This window comes from Dermochelys coriacea, chromosome 9, assembly GCF_009764565.3.
Source record: "Dermochelys coriacea isolate rDerCor1 chromosome 9, rDerCor1.pri.v4, whole genome shotgun sequence".
In the NCBI taxonomy this organism is placed as follows: domain Eukaryota; kingdom Metazoa; phylum Chordata; order Testudines; family Dermochelyidae; genus Dermochelys; species Dermochelys coriacea.
Window position 1 is genome coordinate 18,643,250 of NC_050076.1, and position 22,027 is coordinate 18,665,276.

At 36.9% G+C, this 22,027-nt stretch overlaps 1 protein-coding gene across 11 annotated transcripts in view; it reads left to right on the top strand.

Annotated features, from left to right (window-relative positions):
- Nucleotides 1-22,027, top strand: part of ZBBX (zinc finger B-box domain containing) — a 50,847-nt gene that overhangs the window by 23,355 nt on the left and 5,465 nt on the right. For 5 of the 11 annotated variants that reach the window (XM_043492493.1, XM_043492494.1, XM_043492492.1 and 2 more), the window contains 10 exons: nt 4,653-4,820; nt 5,598-5,772; nt 9,525-9,663; nt 10,236-10,366; nt 10,636-10,739; nt 11,149-11,228; nt 14,205-14,383; nt 15,859-16,175; nt 17,286-17,445; nt 18,121-18,285. In XM_043492493.1, coding sequence (XP_043348428.1) covers nt 4,653-4,820; nt 5,598-5,772; nt 9,525-9,663; nt 10,236-10,366; nt 10,636-10,739; nt 11,149-11,228; nt 14,205-14,383; nt 15,859-16,175; nt 17,286-17,445; nt 18,121-18,285 — 1,618 coding nt within the window. The remainder of the gene's footprint in view (nt 1-4,652; nt 4,821-5,597; nt 5,773-9,524; nt 9,664-10,235; nt 10,367-10,635; nt 10,740-11,148; nt 11,229-14,204; nt 14,384-15,858; nt 16,176-17,285; nt 17,446-18,120; nt 18,286-22,027) is intronic. The other 6 variants (XM_038417390.2, XM_038417388.2, XM_038417389.2 and 3 more) reach the window with 2 other exon arrangements.

The following is a 22,027-nucleotide window of genomic DNA, read 5'->3' on the forward strand; positions in this document are numbered from 1 at the left end:
AGGACTCTGTGATAGAGAAGGAACTGAGTGGGGGTTCGCCCGCACATGCTGGTTAGCCTCGTGACAGGGCATGAGTAGGGGACAGCATGTGTGCGGGCCGAATGGACACTCCTATCAAAGTTCTCTGATCAGCAGCACAATGACGCAAGTGCACCTACAGTGGAGCACTCATAGGGACACATCTCGAAGAACAGTTGTTACTGCACAAGGTACGTAATTTCTTCTTAATAACTTCTTGTATACGCCACATATGTACATCATGCAAGAATGTTAATATCAGTGAGTTTTATTAGTTTTCCAGTGATATCTCACATGACACTTTTTATATACAGATTATAACTATAGTGAGTTGTGTACACTGAATTGGTTAAGCCAGCTGAAACTGGGAAGCTCTTAAGGTCACATTTCCCCCCGTACAAAGCTGCCAGAGGACTAGCTGCTGGCGACCTGGAGGCAGCAGGTCAGAGCCCTCTTTCCTGAACAGGGCATATGCCATCATATTTTCTTTTCCCTTTATATAGCAGAAACTAGGGCTGTCAAGCAATTTAAAAAAAATAAGCATGATTAATTGCGCTGTTAAACATTAATAGAATATTATTGATATAAATATTTTGGATGTTTTCCACATTTTTCAAATATATTGATTTCAATTACAGCACAGAATACAAAGTGTACAGTGCTCACTTTATATTTATTTTTTATTATAAGTATTTACATTGTAAAAATAAAATAAATAGTATTTTTCAGTTCACTTATACAAGTCCTGTAGTGCAGTCTCTTTATTATGAAAGGTGAACTTACAAATGTAGAATTAAGTACAAAAAATAACCACATTCAAAAATAAAACAATGTAAAACTTTAGTGCCTACAAGTCCACTCAGTCCTACTTCTTGTTCCGCCAATCACTAAGACAAACAAGTTTGTTTACATTTTCAGGAGATAATACTTCCTGCTTCTTGTTTACAATGTCACCTGAAAGTGAGAATAGGTGTTTGCATGGCACTGATGTAGCTGGCGTTGCAAGATATTTGTGTCAGATGCGCTAAAGATTCATATGCCCCTTGATGCTTTGGCCACTATTCCAGAGAACATGCTTCCATGCTGATGATGCTCGTTAAAAAAATAATGCATTAAATAAATTTGTGACTGAACTCCTTGGGGGAGAATTGTATAGGATCTGAACAGTCAAAGTAAGAAACACTTATATGGCCTCAATAAGGACTGCCCTTCTAGACTGCTCAGAGCTCCTGGTACTAGGACTCCAAATCCCCATAATGATTGATCCCTGGAAGCAAATACCTAAACAGTTATAGATAGTAACTTTGCTTTTTAGTATAGCAAACATCTAGCAAAGCATGCGAACAGATGTATTGCAAGGGAGCGAGGAAGAAAGAATCTTTGTGTCAGCTGTGTAGACAAAGGAAAAGTACAGCACAAAATGGGAAATGTAAGGCAGTGAGAATTAAGCTAATGACATAAAACGATATTTGCTAAATTCTGGAAAAGTTAGCTAATCTACAAAGCCTAACACTGAATGTATTGATATGTGCTAGAGCATCTATTTAGTGTGCCTCTAAGGCTTTGGAAAACAAGTAAGTAGCTGTACATCCAGTCTCAACTGTTCAGCGTGTATGAGATGGCAGGAATACGTTTATTTTTAATGTGATAAAGGAGAAAATTGAAAATCCAACTGTGGCCTTAGTTGCTGCTTTTACAGTCCTAGGCCTTAATGGGGTTCAGGAAAGTCCTTGGCAATCAAGATGCATTACATTTGAGGAATGGAAGTAGGTTGGATCTGCTGCTATCATCTTTATGACATTATGTTATCTGGAATGCTTTTACAGTAAAATAACTTTCTGACATTTGTGCCAAAATAATTGAATTTCTGTTAGTCCAAAAGATTGACAGCCTGCCATCATCCTAAATACTTAAGTGCTATTGATCTTCATGTTTTAAAAATACATTTAGAAAGCCCAGTGAAACAGTCTTTGTGAGGAGGTGGAAAGGAAATATTCATATAGACACATTCTGAATAATACTTGAACCCTGATTTTAAAAATCAGTGGCAGTGTCAAAATTTCCTTTTGAAAGGAAGGGACAGATCCTTAGCTGTTGTAAATTGTCAGAGCTTCACTGAAGTAATTAATTTATACCACCTGCAGATCTGCCCTGAAGTTAGTATAAAAACAAGTATAATGAAAATGCTCATTTTTAATTGTTCTGTTTTCATGTTTTTTTTTAACCTTTTTGTAAATTATAGAATCTTGATGCTGAGAAAGCAAAATTAGGTTAATTTTTGGATTAATTGAGCCATCATACTGGATGGCAGGTAACTGTAGAAATTGGGGTGGTGGGGGGGAAGGGGAAGGAACCAGCATTTCTTTTAAATAGATGATTGGAGGTGTTGTTTTTTTAATCCTCTTAGTATGATGACAGTTTGCAGTAGATTCTTTAGGTTGAGGTTGTGACAGTAAAACCTGTGAATATGACCAATTTTTATTATTTTCCTGATCATTTTATGCATTTAAGATACAATTCTTATTAATTCAAAATTCAACAAATTGGTGTGGAAACAGCCAGTTACACATCATACCAAGTTTAGAAAGGATCATGGATGGGATTTTTGAAAGCACAAGTTCCACTGAAAGTTGATGGGACTTGTACTCTGAAATCACTTCAGTATCTTTCAAAATCCTACCCCCTAATTGGAATGTTTCACCATAATCTTATTTTGTTTAGTTAGCAAGGCAGAGGAAACTCAGAGAGCATCTAAAATCACTTGCTAGGAACTATAATAATATAGGAACCAGTCCAGTATGTTCATCCGAGTATTCTCTTCAAAATCAGTTAAATAGAATTAATTCCAAAACAAATTAGCAAAATGCCAAATCAAGAGAGTAATGCTGTGTAAAATGTATAGATAGAGCTCTAGGTGACAGTTTTACAAATATCTGTGATAGACATATATAAATGTGTTGTAGTACCATTTAGAGCCACAAACAATTCAGTCAGTTGCTTCACTTGCTTCCACATGCTACTATCTCTTGAGCAGGGAATATTAGTCTTGATTTTCACCTGAATGCTGTGGTCAAAAATCAAATGGAAAGTGACTAGAGAGCACCAAACTCATTTTCTTTGGCCTTATACTTTACCTCTGGAGGGAAGCAAGTGAGCATAAAATGCCTTAAGGAACCCTGCCAAGAGGAAATGCAATCATGTAGAGAAGGTCTCCTTCTCTCAAAATATGTGGCTTCTGGTCTCCAAATATTTTAGTGATCTTTTGCTGACGTGGATTGTTGCCAGCAGTTCTGGGGAATCAGAAATAGAGGACACAACAAAGTAATATATTTCCCCTGGGAAAATGTATCCCCCACCATATCATGGTGAGAATTATGGGATAAGAATTTGAATAGAATATATTCAGTCAAAATGGCAAAAAGCGAATGTAGCTTGAAGCAACATTAACTCTTCTTGCATGCTCGTTGGAAGGTCGTAGAATGTGGTATGCGAGGTGCAAGCCATTGACAGCAAGGATACTAGATCAACTGTATTGTCATAGGTAGATGGAGCTAGAGGGAGTTCCCTGGAGTGGTTGAAGTCACAGAGCCAAAGTGATTGGGCCTAGGTTTACAATGCATCTTGTGTTCTTCAGCTTATTCTGGCCACACTTCCTGTGTGCATTCTTGCTTGTCCTGAGACCCAAGGAGTATTCTTATTAGCTTTTTCTTCTATGCATATTTTTACATAGCAGGGAAACACAGGGACCTTTGTGGCATCATACATATTTTTACTTAGCATTCTATGTCCACTGTATTTTCTAGATCCCAAATGTGGCTCTGAAACAAAATCTTTCCACAGGACAAATGGAGAGAGGAGATTTGCATTCTTTTTTCTATTCTCTTTGGTTTTACTTTTTCTCATTTAGGTAATTGTTCAAGTATGGGCAATTAGAACCTCATAAGATGAAATTTATGGAGCAGTTTGCTTTATACTAATGTAAGTTGCAGAGGAATAAAAGAAAGTGGCAATGGAATTAAAGAGACCAGGTGGGTGAGGTAATATCTTTTATTGGACTAGCTTCTGTTGGAGAAAGCTTGAGTCTTTCATCAACAGAAGTTGGTTCAATAAAAGATAATATTTCACCTGGTATCTAATATTCTGGGATTAACACAGCTACAACAAAAATGCAATCAACAATGTGATTAAAAGTGTTGTCATCTAAGAACTACTTCCAGCCTTTGACCTGGTACTTCCAGCCTTTCTTTGGAATTTCTTTGAGCTACTTAAATCAGCTTCATCTCTTAAGGGTCTCTCCAGCTGCAGTTTTAAAGAAGACAAAATCTAACCAATATCTGATTGACCTTCCTTAGTTACAAATTTTATAGCATGTTGATTATAAAGTTATTTTAACATATGACATGCGCTGTGTAGATTATTTCCCATATACATTAAATAATCTGGTAGTCTCTTACATTCCTGTCTGATCTGAATATTCAGTTTGATTCAGATTGTTGAAGATAGGATATGGTCAGTCCACCATCATTCTGTGTTCTGCTCTGTTTATTTGTTTCTGCCTCTGTAATTTGAGCATTGTTTAGTGGAAAGTGTGTGTGTTTATTTTGAATTAATCTGGTGATCTATATTGTTCGTAGGCAAAAACCCGTGTATCAGTTGGAAAATTAGAAGCTACCCATCAATTCATGAAATACTTTAATCCTGATGAATCCAAAGAGAATCATGAGCAGAAGAAAGCAAATAGCAAGAATCAGTTCATGTCAGACATTTCTTCATCTCTGCTAATGTCAACAGGCAATGCTGAGGTAGGCTGAGGAATTTCTGTGAGCTGTGTGTGTTCCTGTAAAACAACAGAAAATTCAATTTTTACACTCATAATTCCTTAGTGTTTTGGCCCTGTGATTTCTGGTGCCACAAATTGCCAAAAGTTAGATCAGGCTATCCATTTGATCCACCCCTCTGGTCCATGTTTCTGCATGTGGTCTGCATGAGATGCGGGACCTCAGATTGCTACTGCTTTGCTTGTAATGAAACAAGCCCTGATTCTATTGGACTTTTGGCAGATTACATCTATAGCATTAGAATTAACTATTTTCTTTTAATAATAAACTATTTTATACTTATCACTAATATATGAATGGCCTTAATAGTACTACTTAATAGTAGTGATAATTTAGAAATTGCATTCATTCCTAGTTGAATTTAGTATGCATGTGGCCCGTGATATACACTGAGTCAGGCTGGATGATCTGGTGATCCCTTCTGGCCTTAAACTCTATGGCTATAAATCTGCATGCCTTTATGCATTTGTTTAGTAGTCTGGCTTAGAGCTCTGTTGATGGGGTATCTCAATTCAATCTGGCTAAAAGGAGCGATTTCCAAAAATAGCCTTGAATTATCTTGATCACAGTTTAACTCAAATGTAGTGCATAAGAAAGGGGACCACATGGAAGAACTGAATCCCTTCAGCAGTTAAGATGCGAAACCATTAGTCCTTTGTCATCAGGTATTTGTGTGTGTGGTGGGGAAGACAGTTGCCATTAGGACATATTTGATTGATCACTTTCCTGAAATTGATTCAGGAAGTTTCCACAGTACCAACAGGGGCAGTTTCTGAGAATCAGAATGGTGGGTTATTATTGTATGGTACTTTTGATGAGGAAGAATCTGCAGAGTCCTTTCAAGAAGCTTTAACTCAATGGAGAAATGGAGGTCATGAACACAAAAAGGAACAGAACTCTGATGAGGCTCAACCAGGTAAGAATTAGCTTCTGCTACATACATTTTTAAAAAGGAAACTGAACCCATTTTGGTCAATAGTGCATATTCTCAAGGCTTATGTACTGATGAGCGTATATCAGCCTTTACAGTATCAACTAGTAATGTATGAATTCATAATTTTTTATTAAAATGACCATTTCTAAGTTTCCAGCTGATTACCATGCTACTGGAAGGTGACATAGTTCATGACAGGTTTCAGAGTAGCAGCCGTGTTAGTCTGTATTCGCAAAAAGAAAAGGAGTACTTGTGGCACCTTAGAGATTAACAAATTTATTTGAGCATAAGCTTTCGTGAGCTACAGCTCACTTCATCGGATGCATTCAGTGGAAAATACAGTGGGGAGATTTATATACACACACAGAGAACATGAAACAATGGGTTTTATTATACACACTGTAAGGAGAATGATCACTTAAGATGAGCTATTACCAGGGGAACGGGGGGGAGAAGGAGGAAAACCTTTTGTAGTGATAATCAAGGTGGGCCATTTCCAGCAGTTAACAAGAACGTCTGAGGAATGGTGGGGGGTTGGGGGGGGGGAGAAATAACATGGGGAAATAGTTTCACTTTGTGTAATGACCCATCCACTCCCAGTCTCTATTCAAGCGCAAGTTAATTGTATCCAGTTTGCAAATTAATTCCAATTCAGCAGTCTCTTGTTGGAGTCTGTTTTTGAAATTTTTTTGTTGAGGGATAGCCACTCTCAGGTCTGTAATCGAGTGACCAGAGAGATTGAAGTGTTCTCCGACTGGTTTTTGAATGTTATAATTCTTGACGTCTGATTTGTGTCCATTTGTTCTTTTACATAGAGACTGTCCAGTTTGACCAATGTACATGGCAGAGGCGCATTGCTGGCACACGATGGCATATATCACATTGGTAGATGCGCAGGTGAACGAGCCTCTGATAGTGTGGCTGATGTGATTAGGCCTATGATGGTGTCCCCTGAATAGATATGTGGACAGAGTTGGCAATGGAAACTGCGGAAAACCTCTCCAATGCATCATCAAGAATCTACAACCTATCCTGAAGGACGACCCACTCTCGCAGATCTTGGGAGACAGGCCAGTCCTTGCTTACAGACAGCCCCCCAACCTGAAGCAAATACTCACCAGCAACCACACAACAGAACCACTAACCCAGGAACCTATCCTTGCAACAAAGCCTGTTGCCAACTGTGTCCACATATCTATTCAGAGGACACCATCATAGGGCCTAATCACATCAGCCACAGTATCAGAGGCTCATTCACCTGCGCATCTACCAACGTGATATATATGATATATTCATGACACAAACTGTATGCCCCTTTCTTAGATAGTAAATCTTTTCCTTTCTACCCATTGCACTGATTTAACAATACATCAAATAGATTGACAAAATGTGTGTCAGAGGGTGAAAGTGTGACTGATTCCTTGATGCCCAATTGACTGAAAGAGGAGGCCTCTGGCTGATTAACTGCAGCTGATTGATTGAAGTGGAAGGTCCCTAAGCTTTATAAAACTGGGAAGAGTGGACAAAAAGGCAGGGAGGAACTGTTTGAGCTGGGACTGAGCAGCTGAAAGGGTTGCTGAGGGAAGTAATTGGGGAAGCCTTCTGGAGGTGTGGCCCAGAATCCAGAGAGCACTGGTTTTAAGAAAACAAGCCTGAGTAATCCAGAGCGGTCTGACAGGAGAGAGACTAATAAGTAGCTGTGTTAGACAAGCCTCACAAAGGAGGGGCGTGTGCCAAGTGAAAGACCTCAAAAACAGACTTTATTTGAAGCTGCTGTAGGAGGAGGAAAGGAAAGGAGGAGCTGTACCTTTTGGGAGTCTGGGATGAAAGAGACTGTATTTGAGCAGATTGTACATTGATAAACTAGTCCTTAAGAAGGAGCATTGGTATGTGACAAAGGCCTTGCTGGACTTATTGAGGAGCTCTGGCACGAAGGGAAACTGATGCTGGGCTCCCTAGAACCAAATGAAGACCAGAATGGAGTGCTGCACAGAACAGTACGTAAATGAGTAAACAGCTCATTTACATACTGCTAGCAAGTCTGTACTTTCTGAAATATTTTTCAAATGTTACTGTGTGGTTTTTTTTCATACTATTATTGTGATGGTGTTCCTCAAGTATACAATATGTAAGATACACCAAATGAATATTAGTGTCTCTGTTTGTACACTGAAGCACTCTGAATGCTGGTTAATCTGTTTCTATAACTTCAGTTTGCTCAAGTAGGCCGCATTATGTTTTTGGAATATTATAGCCTTTTTATGTACATTGCAAACAGGGATTTAAGTATTTGGAATTGTTTCTAAGACACTGTTGGTGAAGATCATATTTTCTAGGAATAGTGAATATATTTTCCTTGAAGTATTCTCTCCACTATTTAGAATAGTGGAATAGTATACAGACAGTGTTGTCTACTGGTGGTGCAGGGGACCAGAGTTCTATTTCTGATTCTGTGACCCTGGGCAAGTCATTTAACCGCTTTTCTTCAGTGAAATCTGTAAAAATAATTTAATAAGATTTTGCTGCCACGGATTTTTCAGATATTCAGATCAAAGGTACTTGCTAAGAGTTCAAAGCACTTCTGTCATATACCTCTCCAATCTTGGGTCTCTTGCTTTCACCTGAGACTTCTATACTGTAAATTCAAAGCCTAAAGATTACTGCCTGTTTATTGAGGTGAGCAATGCACATGCCTCAAGATTATGTACATTACATCTTAGTGCATTTTCTTTTTCTCTCATAGCTGAGTATCTGCATCAATCTCTGAGTATCAGGTTGACTCCTTCCCTATGAAGAGATGTGGTCTGTTAATCATGAACCATGAAACAAAATCTTGTTTCTTTGGATTTGTGCAGGATATTCTGTGTCTCCACTAGTATATGGATGGCAGTTTGCTCTGTTCTCTCTTTCTGAAGTATAAATGGCTTGCTACTTGATACATTTAGAATAATCTTTCACTTTTACTAATACCTTTTCCTATGATTTGGGGTTTTTATTTGGAAATCTATGGGTTTTGATCCTGCAACTGTGCATGAGCTTAACTTTATGCATCTGAGCAGCCCAGTTGCTTTCAATGCATAAAGGTAAGACATAAGTGTGTCCAAGTCTGGGGTCTTACATATCAATCTGGACATGTATCCCATGTAAATCTGTTTTTGAAATCTCATACCTCCAAGTACATGACCTTCAGAATTAATTAGCAAGCTTACATAGTACAGATAATGCATATACTTTGAAAGATATATCATTGTCTTAAACGGTTAGTTTCTTGTCTTTTATTAGGCATTAGAAAAACTTAACAGTACAGTTCTCCTTTACTGCTTGTCAGTGAAATCTTTACATATATCCTTTTAACTTCCAATTTACTTGCTACCAGTTAAGGAGCAGAAGAAGAAGTCAGCTGATGTCAGCTACCCAACTCTGAATAAATCTTCAGTTTAAAGCCTGTTTTCACACAGGGTATGATGACTTAGCCTTGAGAGAGAGAGTGAATTTTTTTCAGTCAAATCCAATCAATCCAAATTAGATTGTAAACTCACTTTTCATATGGGCTACAAGTTCCAGATAACTCTCTCAACAGAATATGAATAATATGAGATTAACCTTTTAAATTTCATGAATAAGCAAACACGTAAACCAAGCATAGACTATTGATGTACTGTTAATTAAAATGAATTTTATAGTTTAAAAAAGGAAAGCATATTGTTAACATATTTTAATGATATATATTACAGTTTTATTTATACTTATAGAATCCATGGGAGTTTGTGAGGTACAGACCCATCTCACAATTTTGAGAAAACCTGTTAAAATTGAATTCAAAGAAGAAAGCCTAAACTATATGGAGAAACTGTGGCTTCAGAAGCATAGAAGGTAGTCATTGAATCACACACTGCTAATAAAAGAATGCAGAAATAGCTGCATTTGTTAATATGAGCAATCTAAAGCAATTTTATCTGAATATTTGAGAACATATTAAACAAATATTGGAAAATTTAGATGAGATGATTGTGTGTTTGTTTTTCTGTAAAATAAATTACTAATTATGTCTATTTTGATGAATTGTTATTTTGGAATTATTTTAGAGAGATTTTCTTCAATATCAATACAAAAATAACAACCTTTTGTAAAACTTGATGGTGGTATTAACAAAAAAATATAGGAGTTTCAGCTCACTCTTATGGAGCTTAGTACTGTAAGAATACATTATCTGAAGCATATAGGGTGCTCGATAATTCTGTTATCCCCTGTTTCTGGGAAGTACTAAGTACCATCAATGCCTATAGAAGTCAATGGAAGTCACGGGTGTTCAGCCTTTCTCACAAGCAGCTCTGCGTGATGAGACCCAAACTTCAGTCTCAGCGTTCACTATAATAGTATGAGAGTGATAGTAATAATACTGAAACTTTTAAAGACTTAACTCCTCTTTTCCTTCTTATTTTAAGAATGCCAGTTAATCAAATATCTGGTATTCAAGCAGATGAATTCAGACCTAAGCATAACCTGATGAATGAACCTGATGAGGCTCTGAGTGGAGGAGAAAGAGGAGGAGATGATGATGATGATGATTTAATAGGTTTGTTGGACTTCTATTAGTTGAGTCTATTAAATCTTAGTTCCTTACAATTCTTTCTCATATGCATATTCACTGAACAACTGCAAGTAGATTGTTCTTTCCTGAAGATGTATGTGAGTAGTCAGGAAACAAAGGAAACTTATGGTGGTTAAAATAACAAAACAGCCTCCACCCACTCTCCAAAAAACCCCAACCCAGTAACTTAATACATAAAAATATTTTAAAAATTAAAATAAAAGTGAATGCACTACTTTAATTGTATTTCCCAGTTGAAGATATGAAAAAATATTGGACAGCTCTCTTTAGAGCGGAAAAGTTTTACACGGTTCATGAGAATCTTGAGTCTGCTTTGAAAATTGAGGTACTCAGTGATGTAAGTATGTTTCTTAGTAGTAAAGTGCAAATGATTCATTTTAATTATTCTGTATCCTTTAAAAAAATTGAGCAATTAAATTTTCAAATTAGTAAGAGCTAAACAGAAAAGTTAAGTTGGCTAGACTTCAAACTTAAACGGAATACCGTAGATCATCAGAAATATAGTTAAAGTACTTGTTTTGGTATATTGTTAATGGTGTCAGTCCATCCACAGAAAGTTCAGTTTTCCAAAAGTAAATAAATGTTCTTAGTATTTCTCCCCTGATGGCACCAACTGTACAGAGGTCACACAAAAGTAATCTGTCCGTTTTTTCACCCACTGTGATGGTATATTTTTTGAACTGTTTAGCTAATCTCTCTCTCTCTCTCTCTTCCCCTGTGTGTGTGTGTGTGTATTTTTTAATTAGTCTTGTGAAGAGGACCTAGATGAATCATGCAACTCTGTAGCGATGGAAGTTGGATCCACTAAACTGAGAAATGAACAAAGGTAAATGGAACAATATGATAGGGTAGTTTGTGATTTCATTACTTTCTAGGAACTGAACTAGTGATCTGTAATGACTGACGTATCATAGTTCAGCAAATATTTTGCCATAACAGTATGATATAATACTATGAACCTCATTGGTAAAGTGTTTGTTGTATATTTTTTTGAGTTGAAGAAAATATTTTGCTATAAAAACCCATTCCAGGCCATAAGAGCCTGAATATGAATATTTGTTAAGCGAAACAAATTTTAAAAGGCAGTGCTTTCCATTGGGACTGCTGCTTCAGTTCTCCAACCACTCTTAAGAGTGGCTGAATCAGTGCCATGAGTCCCAGACCATCTAGAGGGCAACAAGCATAAAGGTAGCCTATACTGCGGATCTGTTTGTGACGGGTTCGGTCACTGAGACCCCCTTGGGACTGCCACCTGATGTGCCTAGACTATCTCTAAGCCTGTTTTTCCTGCCAGCTTGGGACTTCAGTACCTTGCCTTGGTTGAGCCAGACACTCTTGCCTGCTGCAAACACAGATCCAAGTCTGAACCACGTCCCCCACAAGCTGCAGGCTTAACTGAAAACAGCTTAAGAAGTGCTCCTGTCTCCAGTACTCGGATTCCCAGCTCCCAATGGGGTCCAAACCCCAAATAAATCCATTTTACCTTGTATAAAGCTTAAGTAGGGTAAACTCGTAAATTGTTATCCTCTATAACATTGATGCAGAGATATGCACAGCTGTTTGCGCGTTCCCCCCCCCCCCCCCGTATTAATATTTGCTCTGGGTTAATTAATAAGTGATCTTATTAAATACAAAAAGTAGGATTTAAGTGGTTCCGAGTAATAACAGACAGAACAAAGTAAATTACCAAACAAAATTAAATAAAACATGCACGTCTAAGCCTAATACAATAAGAAAGTGATTACAGATGAAATCTCACCCTCAGAGATGTTCCAATAAGCTTCTTTTACAGACTAGGCTCCTTCTAGTCTGGGGCCAGCAATCACTCACGCCGCTGTAGTTATTGTCTTTTGTTCCAGTTTCTTTCAGATATCCTTTGGGGTGGAGAGGCTATCGTTTGAGCCAGCTGAAGACAAAATGGAGAGGTTTCCCCAGGGGCTTAAATAGTCTCTCCATTGTGGGTGGAAACCCCTTCCCCTCTCCTGTGCACAATCCAGCTCCAAGATGGAGTTTTGGAGTCACATGGGCAAGTCACATGTCCATGCACGACTCAGTTCTTTACAGGCCGAGGCCACATTCCCAGGAAAGCTCAGATGTGGATTGGTGTCTCTCAAAGTTCATTGTTAGCTTAAGTGTTTCTTGATTGGGGGCACTTACTGAGAATAGTCTTTTCTCAAGAAGCTGACCAACTGCTTCACTGAGGCTACTTAAAATCAAACAAGTACATAGCCAATATTAATAACTTCAAATACAATAATGATACATGCATACATATAGGATGAATATATCCAGTAAATCATAACCTTTGTAGAGATATGTTACATGGCATATCTAGCATAAAATACATTCCAGTTATGTCATATTTATACTCATAAGCATATTTCTATAAAGCATTATGGGGTGCAACATCACACCCTTCTCCTGAACTTACTGTCAGACACTTGGACGCTGTCCGTGGTGGAGGCAGTACATGTAAAATACCTGTTTGTCTCTGGTCACACTCCCTTTCAGTACCTTTAAACCATATAATGTCATTCATAGGTGTTCTAGTAAGGTTTGGTGTTCCTGGTCCCTGGGTGCTTGAAAACATGTTGGTGTGTAGTATTGCTAACAGAATGCAGTCAGCAATAACAGTTAAAGTGTAGGTGTCTAGGCATTTAGCCACCAATGCCATGAGGCGGTGTGCCTCAGTTTCCCTTCCACACAACAGCGTGGGCCTGTTATGCTTTTGCTGCTGTGCCAAGCTTCCAGTCTGTTTACAGGTATAAGCTGAAAAGCAACATGCTTGTGGGACTGTCTTGTCACCATCCATAGCATGTACAAAAAATGTTTTCCCAAAGCAGGTATGTCCCACATCTTTAAAGGGTTTACCACTAGTATTAACTTCTTTGTTTTGACCCATAGATGAAGTAGCAAAAGACACCAGATTAAAAGCAAATCTATGGCGGACAGGCTTTGTTCACACAATTTAGCTTGCAGTAGTTGCAAGGTCGCAGAAAAAGCAGAGATTCTTGTGGTAGAGGAAGGGGAACAGTCTTGTCTTGGATCTGAAGTGGCTCAATTTTTTCATGATAAGTTTCAATGGAGACACAGCTTATTCAAAGCAGCCGTGGAATCTGGGGGACTTTGTTGGCATTAATTGATTTAAAGATGCCCGTGATGTGCATTTTTTTCATCCTACTCATAAAAATATATCCAGTTTGTGTTAGGTGACTAGTATCTTTAATACATGACACTGTCATTTGACTTCCCCATCCCTCTGGGTCTTTTCAAAGATCCTGACTGTTCCATTATTCTTCACTGTGGGAAGGTTTTCATCTCCTCTTTCATAGATGACTTGTTGGTGAAGGTCCTGTCTGAGTAAGAGGTTGCAAGGTACTTTAAAATAAAAACACACATTAAAATGTGCAACACACACTTTTGAATGAGTGAACATCTTTCCTTGCATTCACATGACCTCTGTGTACTTTCATATCAGGATTTGGGTGCCAAGAAGTCCGAGGCAGTATATTATTGAAAGCTGTATCTACGATTACATTATGTTCTTAAAGAAATACCCTTGGGTTAATTTAGTATGTCCAGGCAAAATTATGAATCACTGTAATCAAGCCCTTTTATCTTTTTAAATATGGTTTTATTTCACTTTTGTATCCTAAAAATTAAAGTTCATATTGAGTACTGCCATTGACACTTGTGCAACTTCCATGACCTCCCAAAAACTATCTAATTTTTGGATGTGATTGTCTATTAGGAGCCTTTGTGTGTGAAATTTCTTTGGTTTTGTTTTGTTTTTTTAAAAAAGAAAAAGAAAAAGTGATGCAGTACCTGAAAATCAGAAGGATACAATATCAGACTTTTTACCAGAACCAGCTGCTTCTGTAACTAGCAAGACATCTCTTAATTCTGCTTCTACATCTGACAAAAAAGACCTTTTCATTCCTCATGATAGAAGCAGTGTTCCTGTTAAAGAAAATTCTAAAGGTAAATTTTAGTAAGATTATTTTTTGCAATGATTTTCCTTACATGGAGGGAGAGAAAAGAACTTTTATTCTAGTAGGCAGTACGGTATTTTATATGATGATCTTTCTGTGTTTGTAGCAGTCAAAATTGTAACCAGTTAAATACAATGGGTTTTTTGTGCCAAAAGTAAAAACATTTGTTCTTTAAAGATACTTTGAATATTCATTATTGTATGGCATGCAGAAAAACAAGTTTATAGCTTGATTATTAGGGAGAGATAATGTTTGCAATATATGGGTTTATGGCATGCATAATTAGGACTCAATTATACTAGGCGAGGATTTGAACCAAAGTCTCTAGGTTTATTTAGAGAATGTGAGTTAAATGGACTGTACGCTTATACAACCGCTCAGAATGGCCCTTACCTCAAAGTTTTAATGGAGCACATTGATATATTCACAAATTGTGTGCATCAGTTTTTATGTACACAAATGTTTGCAGACTGGGTGCCTGGCTTAGCTGTCTGTCTGATTTGCATGCACAGAGGCAGTATTTGAATACTTAAATGGATGTACCTGCAAAATTTTGTGGATGGATTTGTGAAAGACATCTGAAAATGTGGCAGCTTTGTATTGTGAAATCATTATTAAGCACGAGTCAGAAAACCATTTGTTTTTCTTATTCCAGAATCAGAAAACTGGGTTATTTTACTGTGCCATTTTTCTTTAATAATTAGTGTTTTAAATAATTAGTATGTTAGGTTAATGTTTTACATTTAATTGTTTCTTCCTTGCAAATTGTCAGAAACTAGTTCTTGTATGTGCTCAGCCAGTCTCTTTTTTTGCATTTGGTTCAAGCTCAGGCCCAAACCATGAAAGAGAAACTGACAGTTGGACAGTGAGGTGTGCTATGTGTTACCTTGGGGGCAGAGAAGGAAAGGCAAATAGCTATATCTTAAGATAAAAAGAAAAAAAAAAACTTAATCATTACTTTTGTGATGCATACAAAAGATACATGCCCCAAGAGCATGTTGCTACTGCTTTCAAAGAAATGTACTTCCAAGTAGCCGTCTCGCTTTTTTGTAGTTAAATTATAATGCTGCTATTGCAGTTGTTCATCTGTTTCCAATTAGATCTCATGCCTTTTTAAAAGGAAAAATGACAATTCCATAAAGCATTTTCTTAGAGATAGTTGCCCCTCTAGGAATGTCAGATACAAAATGACTTAATACATTCATGGATAATGAGTTGTTATGGGTCTGATTTTTAGAGGAGCTGAGCACCTCTGGTTCCCATAGATTTCAATGAGAGCTCTGGCTGCCCATCATCTCTGAAAATCAAGCTGTAAGTTTACATGAAAGTCAATTGTTTTCCTTATGAATTGCTTATTTGACATCTTAGGGCTATCTAACAGTAAAATGCTATAAGGCTGCACATTTTTGTTTTGAATTTCCTGAGAATATCTGTAGACATCCAGTTTGTCCTTTTTTTGTTTAGTTTCATCTGCAAGAACATCTACAGTGAATCATGAAAGAAGTTATACTGATTGCATCCATTCTAGCACAGAAGAAACAGTTTTCAGCCGTCCTCATGAAAGTGCTGTAACAGAAAAAGAAAGCATTAAAACAAAGACTTATAGAAGATCTCTTAGTGCTTGTATGTCACCTGAGAAGACTTTTGACCTTCTTAAATTAGGCAGCAATGAACCTTCCCTCATGACAAGATCATTGAAAAACAATACAGATTCACTGGAATTTAACAGTTTCCACACAAGCAAGAGTTTGATTTTACCTGTAACTACAGAGGCTTCAGTGGTAAAATGTTTTGTACCTATTCTTCAAATAAATATTGCATAATTGCCCTGTCACCTTTTCAACATTTTTATCTTGGCACAATGCAGTAGAGTGGTACTGGTAGTTAACCATATACAGTAGTTACCATGAAATACTGCACATTAATATGTAGTAACAAAGTAACTCCATTAAAAATAGTGGTAATCATGAATGTAATTTTAGTGGGGCAGGAGGAGTGCTGGCTGTCACGGCCCCAGTCTTTCAACTGGGGAAGGATAAAAGTGCTTTCACCCCCACACTTTCAGTCTTCTACGGGGATAGTTCAGAAAGAGCAAGAGAAAACGGGTGGCTAGTTGCAATCTCGGAAGGGCTGCTCTGTGTGGCCTGCTGCTCACCCTCCCTTTCCCCCTTAACTTTGCTGTCTCACGTTGAGCATGCCCTCCTATGGAAACTACAGTATTCAAACATCTCTCACTGAATAGGTCTGAGGAGCAGATTTGTTTGCTTGCTTCCATTTATGAATGCAGTCTTTGTGTGTTCATCAAGGCAACTAATCTTGATTCTCTTTTCATGGTTACAGATCACACAGTATGCCTACACTGGGATAAAAGATGTGCACCATGGTTGTGGCTTGCTGGGTCTTGCGGGGCTCAGACTAAGGGGCTAAAAATCACTATGTAGACATTCAGGCTTGGGCTAGAACCCGAGCTCTGGGACCTTCCACTGCAGGGTGCCAGAGCTCAGTCTCCAGCCTAAGCCCAAACACCTTCACAGCGATTTTGCAGCCCTGGAGCATGAGTCCGAGTCAGCTGACCTGGCCCAGCTGTGTGTGATTTTTTTTGTTCATTTTTAAATCCCTATGTTGTCATACCCCCAATGGTTTAACAGAAATGTGAAGATCAGTGGAGGTAATACTCCGATTACTTTGGTGACTACTAAGTAAGATAGGTTTTTAGGATTTTTTTTTAGAAATATTCCGTGTCTTAAACGGTAAACCTTTCACAAAAAGTACTTTTATATTAATTAGAATGACTTCAGGTTTTATGACATGAACATTGCATTAATATTGACTTGGTATAAGTAGACAATATAAGCCTTTAGTGGTCTTTAATATTTTGTCTTTTATCCTAGTTATTACAGGAAGTAGCCCTAAGAGAAAAACCTACTTTGACCCAATATCAAGGACTTGAGGGATTCTTTATTTTGCATACAAATTCTAAGCAAGTAAGACTTGATTCAGTTCCTTCACCTTTCTCAGATTGCAGCTCTACAAACAGTACTTCAGTTTCAGGTAACAATCTGGAAATAAAATCCTCCACAACTGAACTTTACATATTGAGTACATATGTTGCAGTGCATCATAGCCTTTATCTGTGCATAGATTTATTTCTACCTCTATATAAGCATGTGCTAGGTCCTGTGGTATAATTTTTAGGTCTATATGATAAATTGGCTGATATTGGTATGATATTTCGCTCTACCAAGAAGAGCAACTAATGGAATGTAAGAAAGCATAGGATAAACCAGCCCCCTATTTTAAGTTGTAAATTACACCAATATACTTGTTTTCTCTCTCTCTGTCACCTGAGAATTTGGACTCCGGTCAGTCTTCACACTTTTCTGCTGGTGGTAAATTTTGATGTGATGGTCTGCTTAAAATTATGTCTATTTTGTTACTTCTAATGGCTTCCATTAAAGCATCTGAAATTATTAATGAAAAGTTACTTAATTCTTACTTGAAGTATAGAATCTGTAAAATACAAAATGTATAACAAATTATCTGCATATCACTTCAAAATGTATTTGTATGTTTTGTCATGTGAACTTTTTAATTATAGCACTGTTGACCTTCTCTGGACATAAAGAAATAATACAGCAGCTACAGTCTCACAGGCTAAATAAATATGCACATGAAAAAAGTGTTAATATTTTTCTGGTGCTATTTATGTTGCATTTTTTATTTCAGGAAAGGGATGTTGGTTCAGAGACACTAGCTTAAGTGAATATGCTGATGATTCTGTAGTACAGGATGTCTTGCAAAGTGAACTGAGCAGATCTTCAAGTAGTTTGGAACTACAAAACTTATGTGCTGGAGTTTCATCATGGACATTAATGCACAGGTCACCCACTGGTAAGAATATTGACAAGATAACAATTTTCCGAGGCCTTGATTTAGCAGGTTAGGTAATCACCAGGCTAACTTTAACATATCAAAAGGAGTACTTGTGGCACCTTAGAGACTAACAAATTTATTTGAGCATAAGCTCAAGATGCCACAAGTACTACTTTTCTTTTTGAGGATACAGACTAACACGGCTGCTACTCTGAAATTTAACATATCAGTAGTCCCTTTGATTTAAAGCTAAGCACATGCTTCAGTGATTTGTTGGCTCAGGGGCTTAGATCTGTCCGATACAATTTGTAATTAATTATTTTTTGGAATGCTAGTTTACTATTCTTTTCTAAAATAGGTAGTTTTAGAGTCTATCCAGTTTAACTTTAGATTTAGATATTGGAAAAATGAAAAATCTGAAGCATACTCAGTTGTCCCTCAAGTAATCTGGGGAATACCGAAAAAAAAATTAGACCAGGATTTCCAACTTTGCCTCAATCGCATCTCCAAAAATAACTCAATTTGAAAGATGGATAAATCCAATAACAAACTCGGAAGTCAGACTGTGATTCTCAAATTGTACTCCCAAAGGTCTTCCAGATGCCAGCATTTAGGGTTGGGCTGACTGTGAGCTCAACAACTGACAGACAGCAGGAGCTCACTAAAGGTCCAAGGAGCTACATGACAGCTTGCTTTCCCTACCCATCGGTGTTTGAGGTATAACAGTAGTTGGCCCTGGCAACAGGTAGACAGCAATACCCACATATGGTAGTCTCCAGACATATTAAGTGCTGGCTTCTGTGTTGCACAACCCTTAGACTGGTTTCAGAGTAGCAGCCGTGTTAGTCTGTATTTGCAAAAAGAAAAGGAGTACTTGTGGCACCTTAGAGACTAACAAATTTATTTGAGCATAAGCTTTCGATCAAGTGAGCTGTAGCTCACGAAAGCTTATGCTCAAATAAATTTGTTAGTCTCTAAGGTGCCACAAGTACTCCTTTTCTTTTTGTGAACCCTTAGACTGAGTCCACTAACTTTAACCATCTTTTCTTTGACTTTTCCCATACAGCTTATTATAGCATATCCTATCAATGTCTAGTGAATTCAGTGAAGGCTTTGCTATGGACTCTTCCCTGAGAGTTGAATCTGGCCCTGAAGTAGTTGGAAAGATGTGGTTAGTACAGGTGATAGTGTGAATAAATAAATTTGCAAGTGCATCACTGCCACAATTTACCTGGTCTCCAAAAATCCAGAGAACACATCATAAAATTGATCTAAAATCTAAAAAGAGCCTGTGAGAGAGTAATAAAACTATATAAAAAGAGAAAATAAGTAGTAACTATTTCTCTTTGGAGCTTACTGTGTTGAAAGATGCACAATAACTACATGATTAAATTTCATGGTGGTTCACATTTTTAACTCACTGTCATCACTAGGGAACTTGTAGATTTTGAAGGTGTACGATAACTCAAAGTTCCAAGATAGTTTTAGTTGTATAAAGAGAGTAATTGACATCATTAAGAATTTTCACTTTATGGTAGTTTTGGAATATGATGTACCTGTACTATAGTTGAATGCAAAACAGTCACATAAATATAACCATTTTACCTTGGTCCTGTATCACTGGTCTTTATGAAACAGGCAGGCAGGCTTGAGAGCAATCTGATTTGTTCGTTCTTGTACTACACAAGTTGGAACTGTTTGTCTCCACTGCCTTTTCCTTGTTCAGGCAGAAGAAATTATATTTTCTTTTAAATTTTTTTTAAAAATTGTAGTTTTTATTTTAACTCAATGTAAATACACCTTAGGAACATTAATGATCTTAAAAAGCTTGTAACAGCTTATAGTGTATATTGGCCATTAAACTTTAGTTGCAAATACTTTTACTTTACTTTACTTTATTTAATTTATAATTGTTTGAAATTGCCTTTGCTTAAAGAAGAGTCTTTACAGGAAATCTTATATATTAGAAAACAATTTCTTTTTATCAGAGCCAAATTTTTATTATTCGATTCTAATACTAAAAACAGCCTCGTATCTGAAATACCTAATTTTCACAAACTAATTTCCACTAATCTGCACCTACGAAATTAAAATGCTTGGTATGGCGTAATCTGATACAATCAATAGGATATTAGTCCTTAACTTGGATTTATCTCCCCTTCTGGGTGCACAGTAGGGGGTGGGTAGTGGATGTTGATGATATGAGATTTTACGGATTTGTATTGAGGGAAGCAGCAGCTCTGTAATAGGTTAAATGAAAAATTATATCAACATTTTTATTAAAGAAATGATACGTCATACAATGATAGTTACCGATAATTGTGTAATCATTTTCAGAAGTACCATTTTCTGCTGTCCATACTCCAGAAATACTGTAAATGATGGCACTTCAATTTGGAGCCCCCATGTTTTAAGATATGTGTATAACAGGCACATATCCCAAGGTCATCTTGGCTATTTCAGTTCACTTAATCACTAGAAAAAACAAAACAGAATGTATTACAGTACTTATTTGCAAATAACTATTCTAGGGCCAAACACAGCTCACTTTACTCACAAGACTCAATTTAATCCAATGGGTGTTTCTGAGAAAAGTGAACAGTATTTAGGTCTATCTGTATTTTTTAAACGAGTTATACTATAGCTATTTCTGCATCCTGGAAATGTTCCTATTGTAGCATTCTCAACATTTGGTTTCATATTTAGTAAGAGAGTCTATCTCATTTCCACACTGTGAATATTACAAGAAGCCTCAAATTAACACAATTGTAACACGTGTAATAATAAGAATTTGCTGCTGTTGTTTTTTCAGTGGAAGTTGGATGCATAATTCCCATATGAGCATTTGAAAATACAAGCCTTAAATGTGAAATTGAAACTGGCAGCCATGGATAAGATCCTGCACTCAGTTTTTAACCATTTTAAAGCTTTCTTTTTTAAAATTTCCATTTCAGTATTACGTGTTCTTAAAATATGTATCAAGCACCTCTTAAACATTTAACAAGCAGCAGTAGCAAATGCTTGTGGCCACACTGTTGAATATAATATATTCATGTCTTCACCAACAGCAAAAATTAAACAACATATTGAACGGTATATACTCAAACCTCATCTTTCTCATAAACTCATCTTTCTCACAACTTCCATACAAACAACTTTGTTTACTTTATTTTAAAACTTAGATTTCATATCCTTTAGTAAGCCACTTCTCTGTGCCTCAGTTTCCACTCTCTTCCTTTGTCTGTGTTGTATATTTAAATTATAAACCTTTCTAGAGCAGGGATTTTCTATTACTATGTGTTTGTACAGTGGTTTGCACAATATGGTCCTGATCTTAGAGCCTTTAAGTGCTATTATATTACAAATGCTAAACAATAACAAACAAATAATAACAAACAAAAGGAACAAAAGGAGCAGTTAAATTATTCTTCTCTCATCTCATCAGTTATCCTTCTCAACCTCAACTATCTCCCACCCAAGACACACAGCTCACATATTTCTTCGCTTATCCTGAGCAACCAAGTTGACATTTTGATTGTTTAGAAAGTATTATTTGACCGATTTAAAATCAATTTTGAATTCAGTGCAAAAAATCTGAAATTTTATTTGTTTTTGTTTATACACTCATATTTTATTTTTATACACATCAAAAATGGCAGAACCAAATAGTTTTAAACATGGCAGAAAAATATTCTGTGCCACACAGACCAAGTGTGTTAACTTGCAATCTAGAATACTGAATTCCAGAAAGTTATATGGC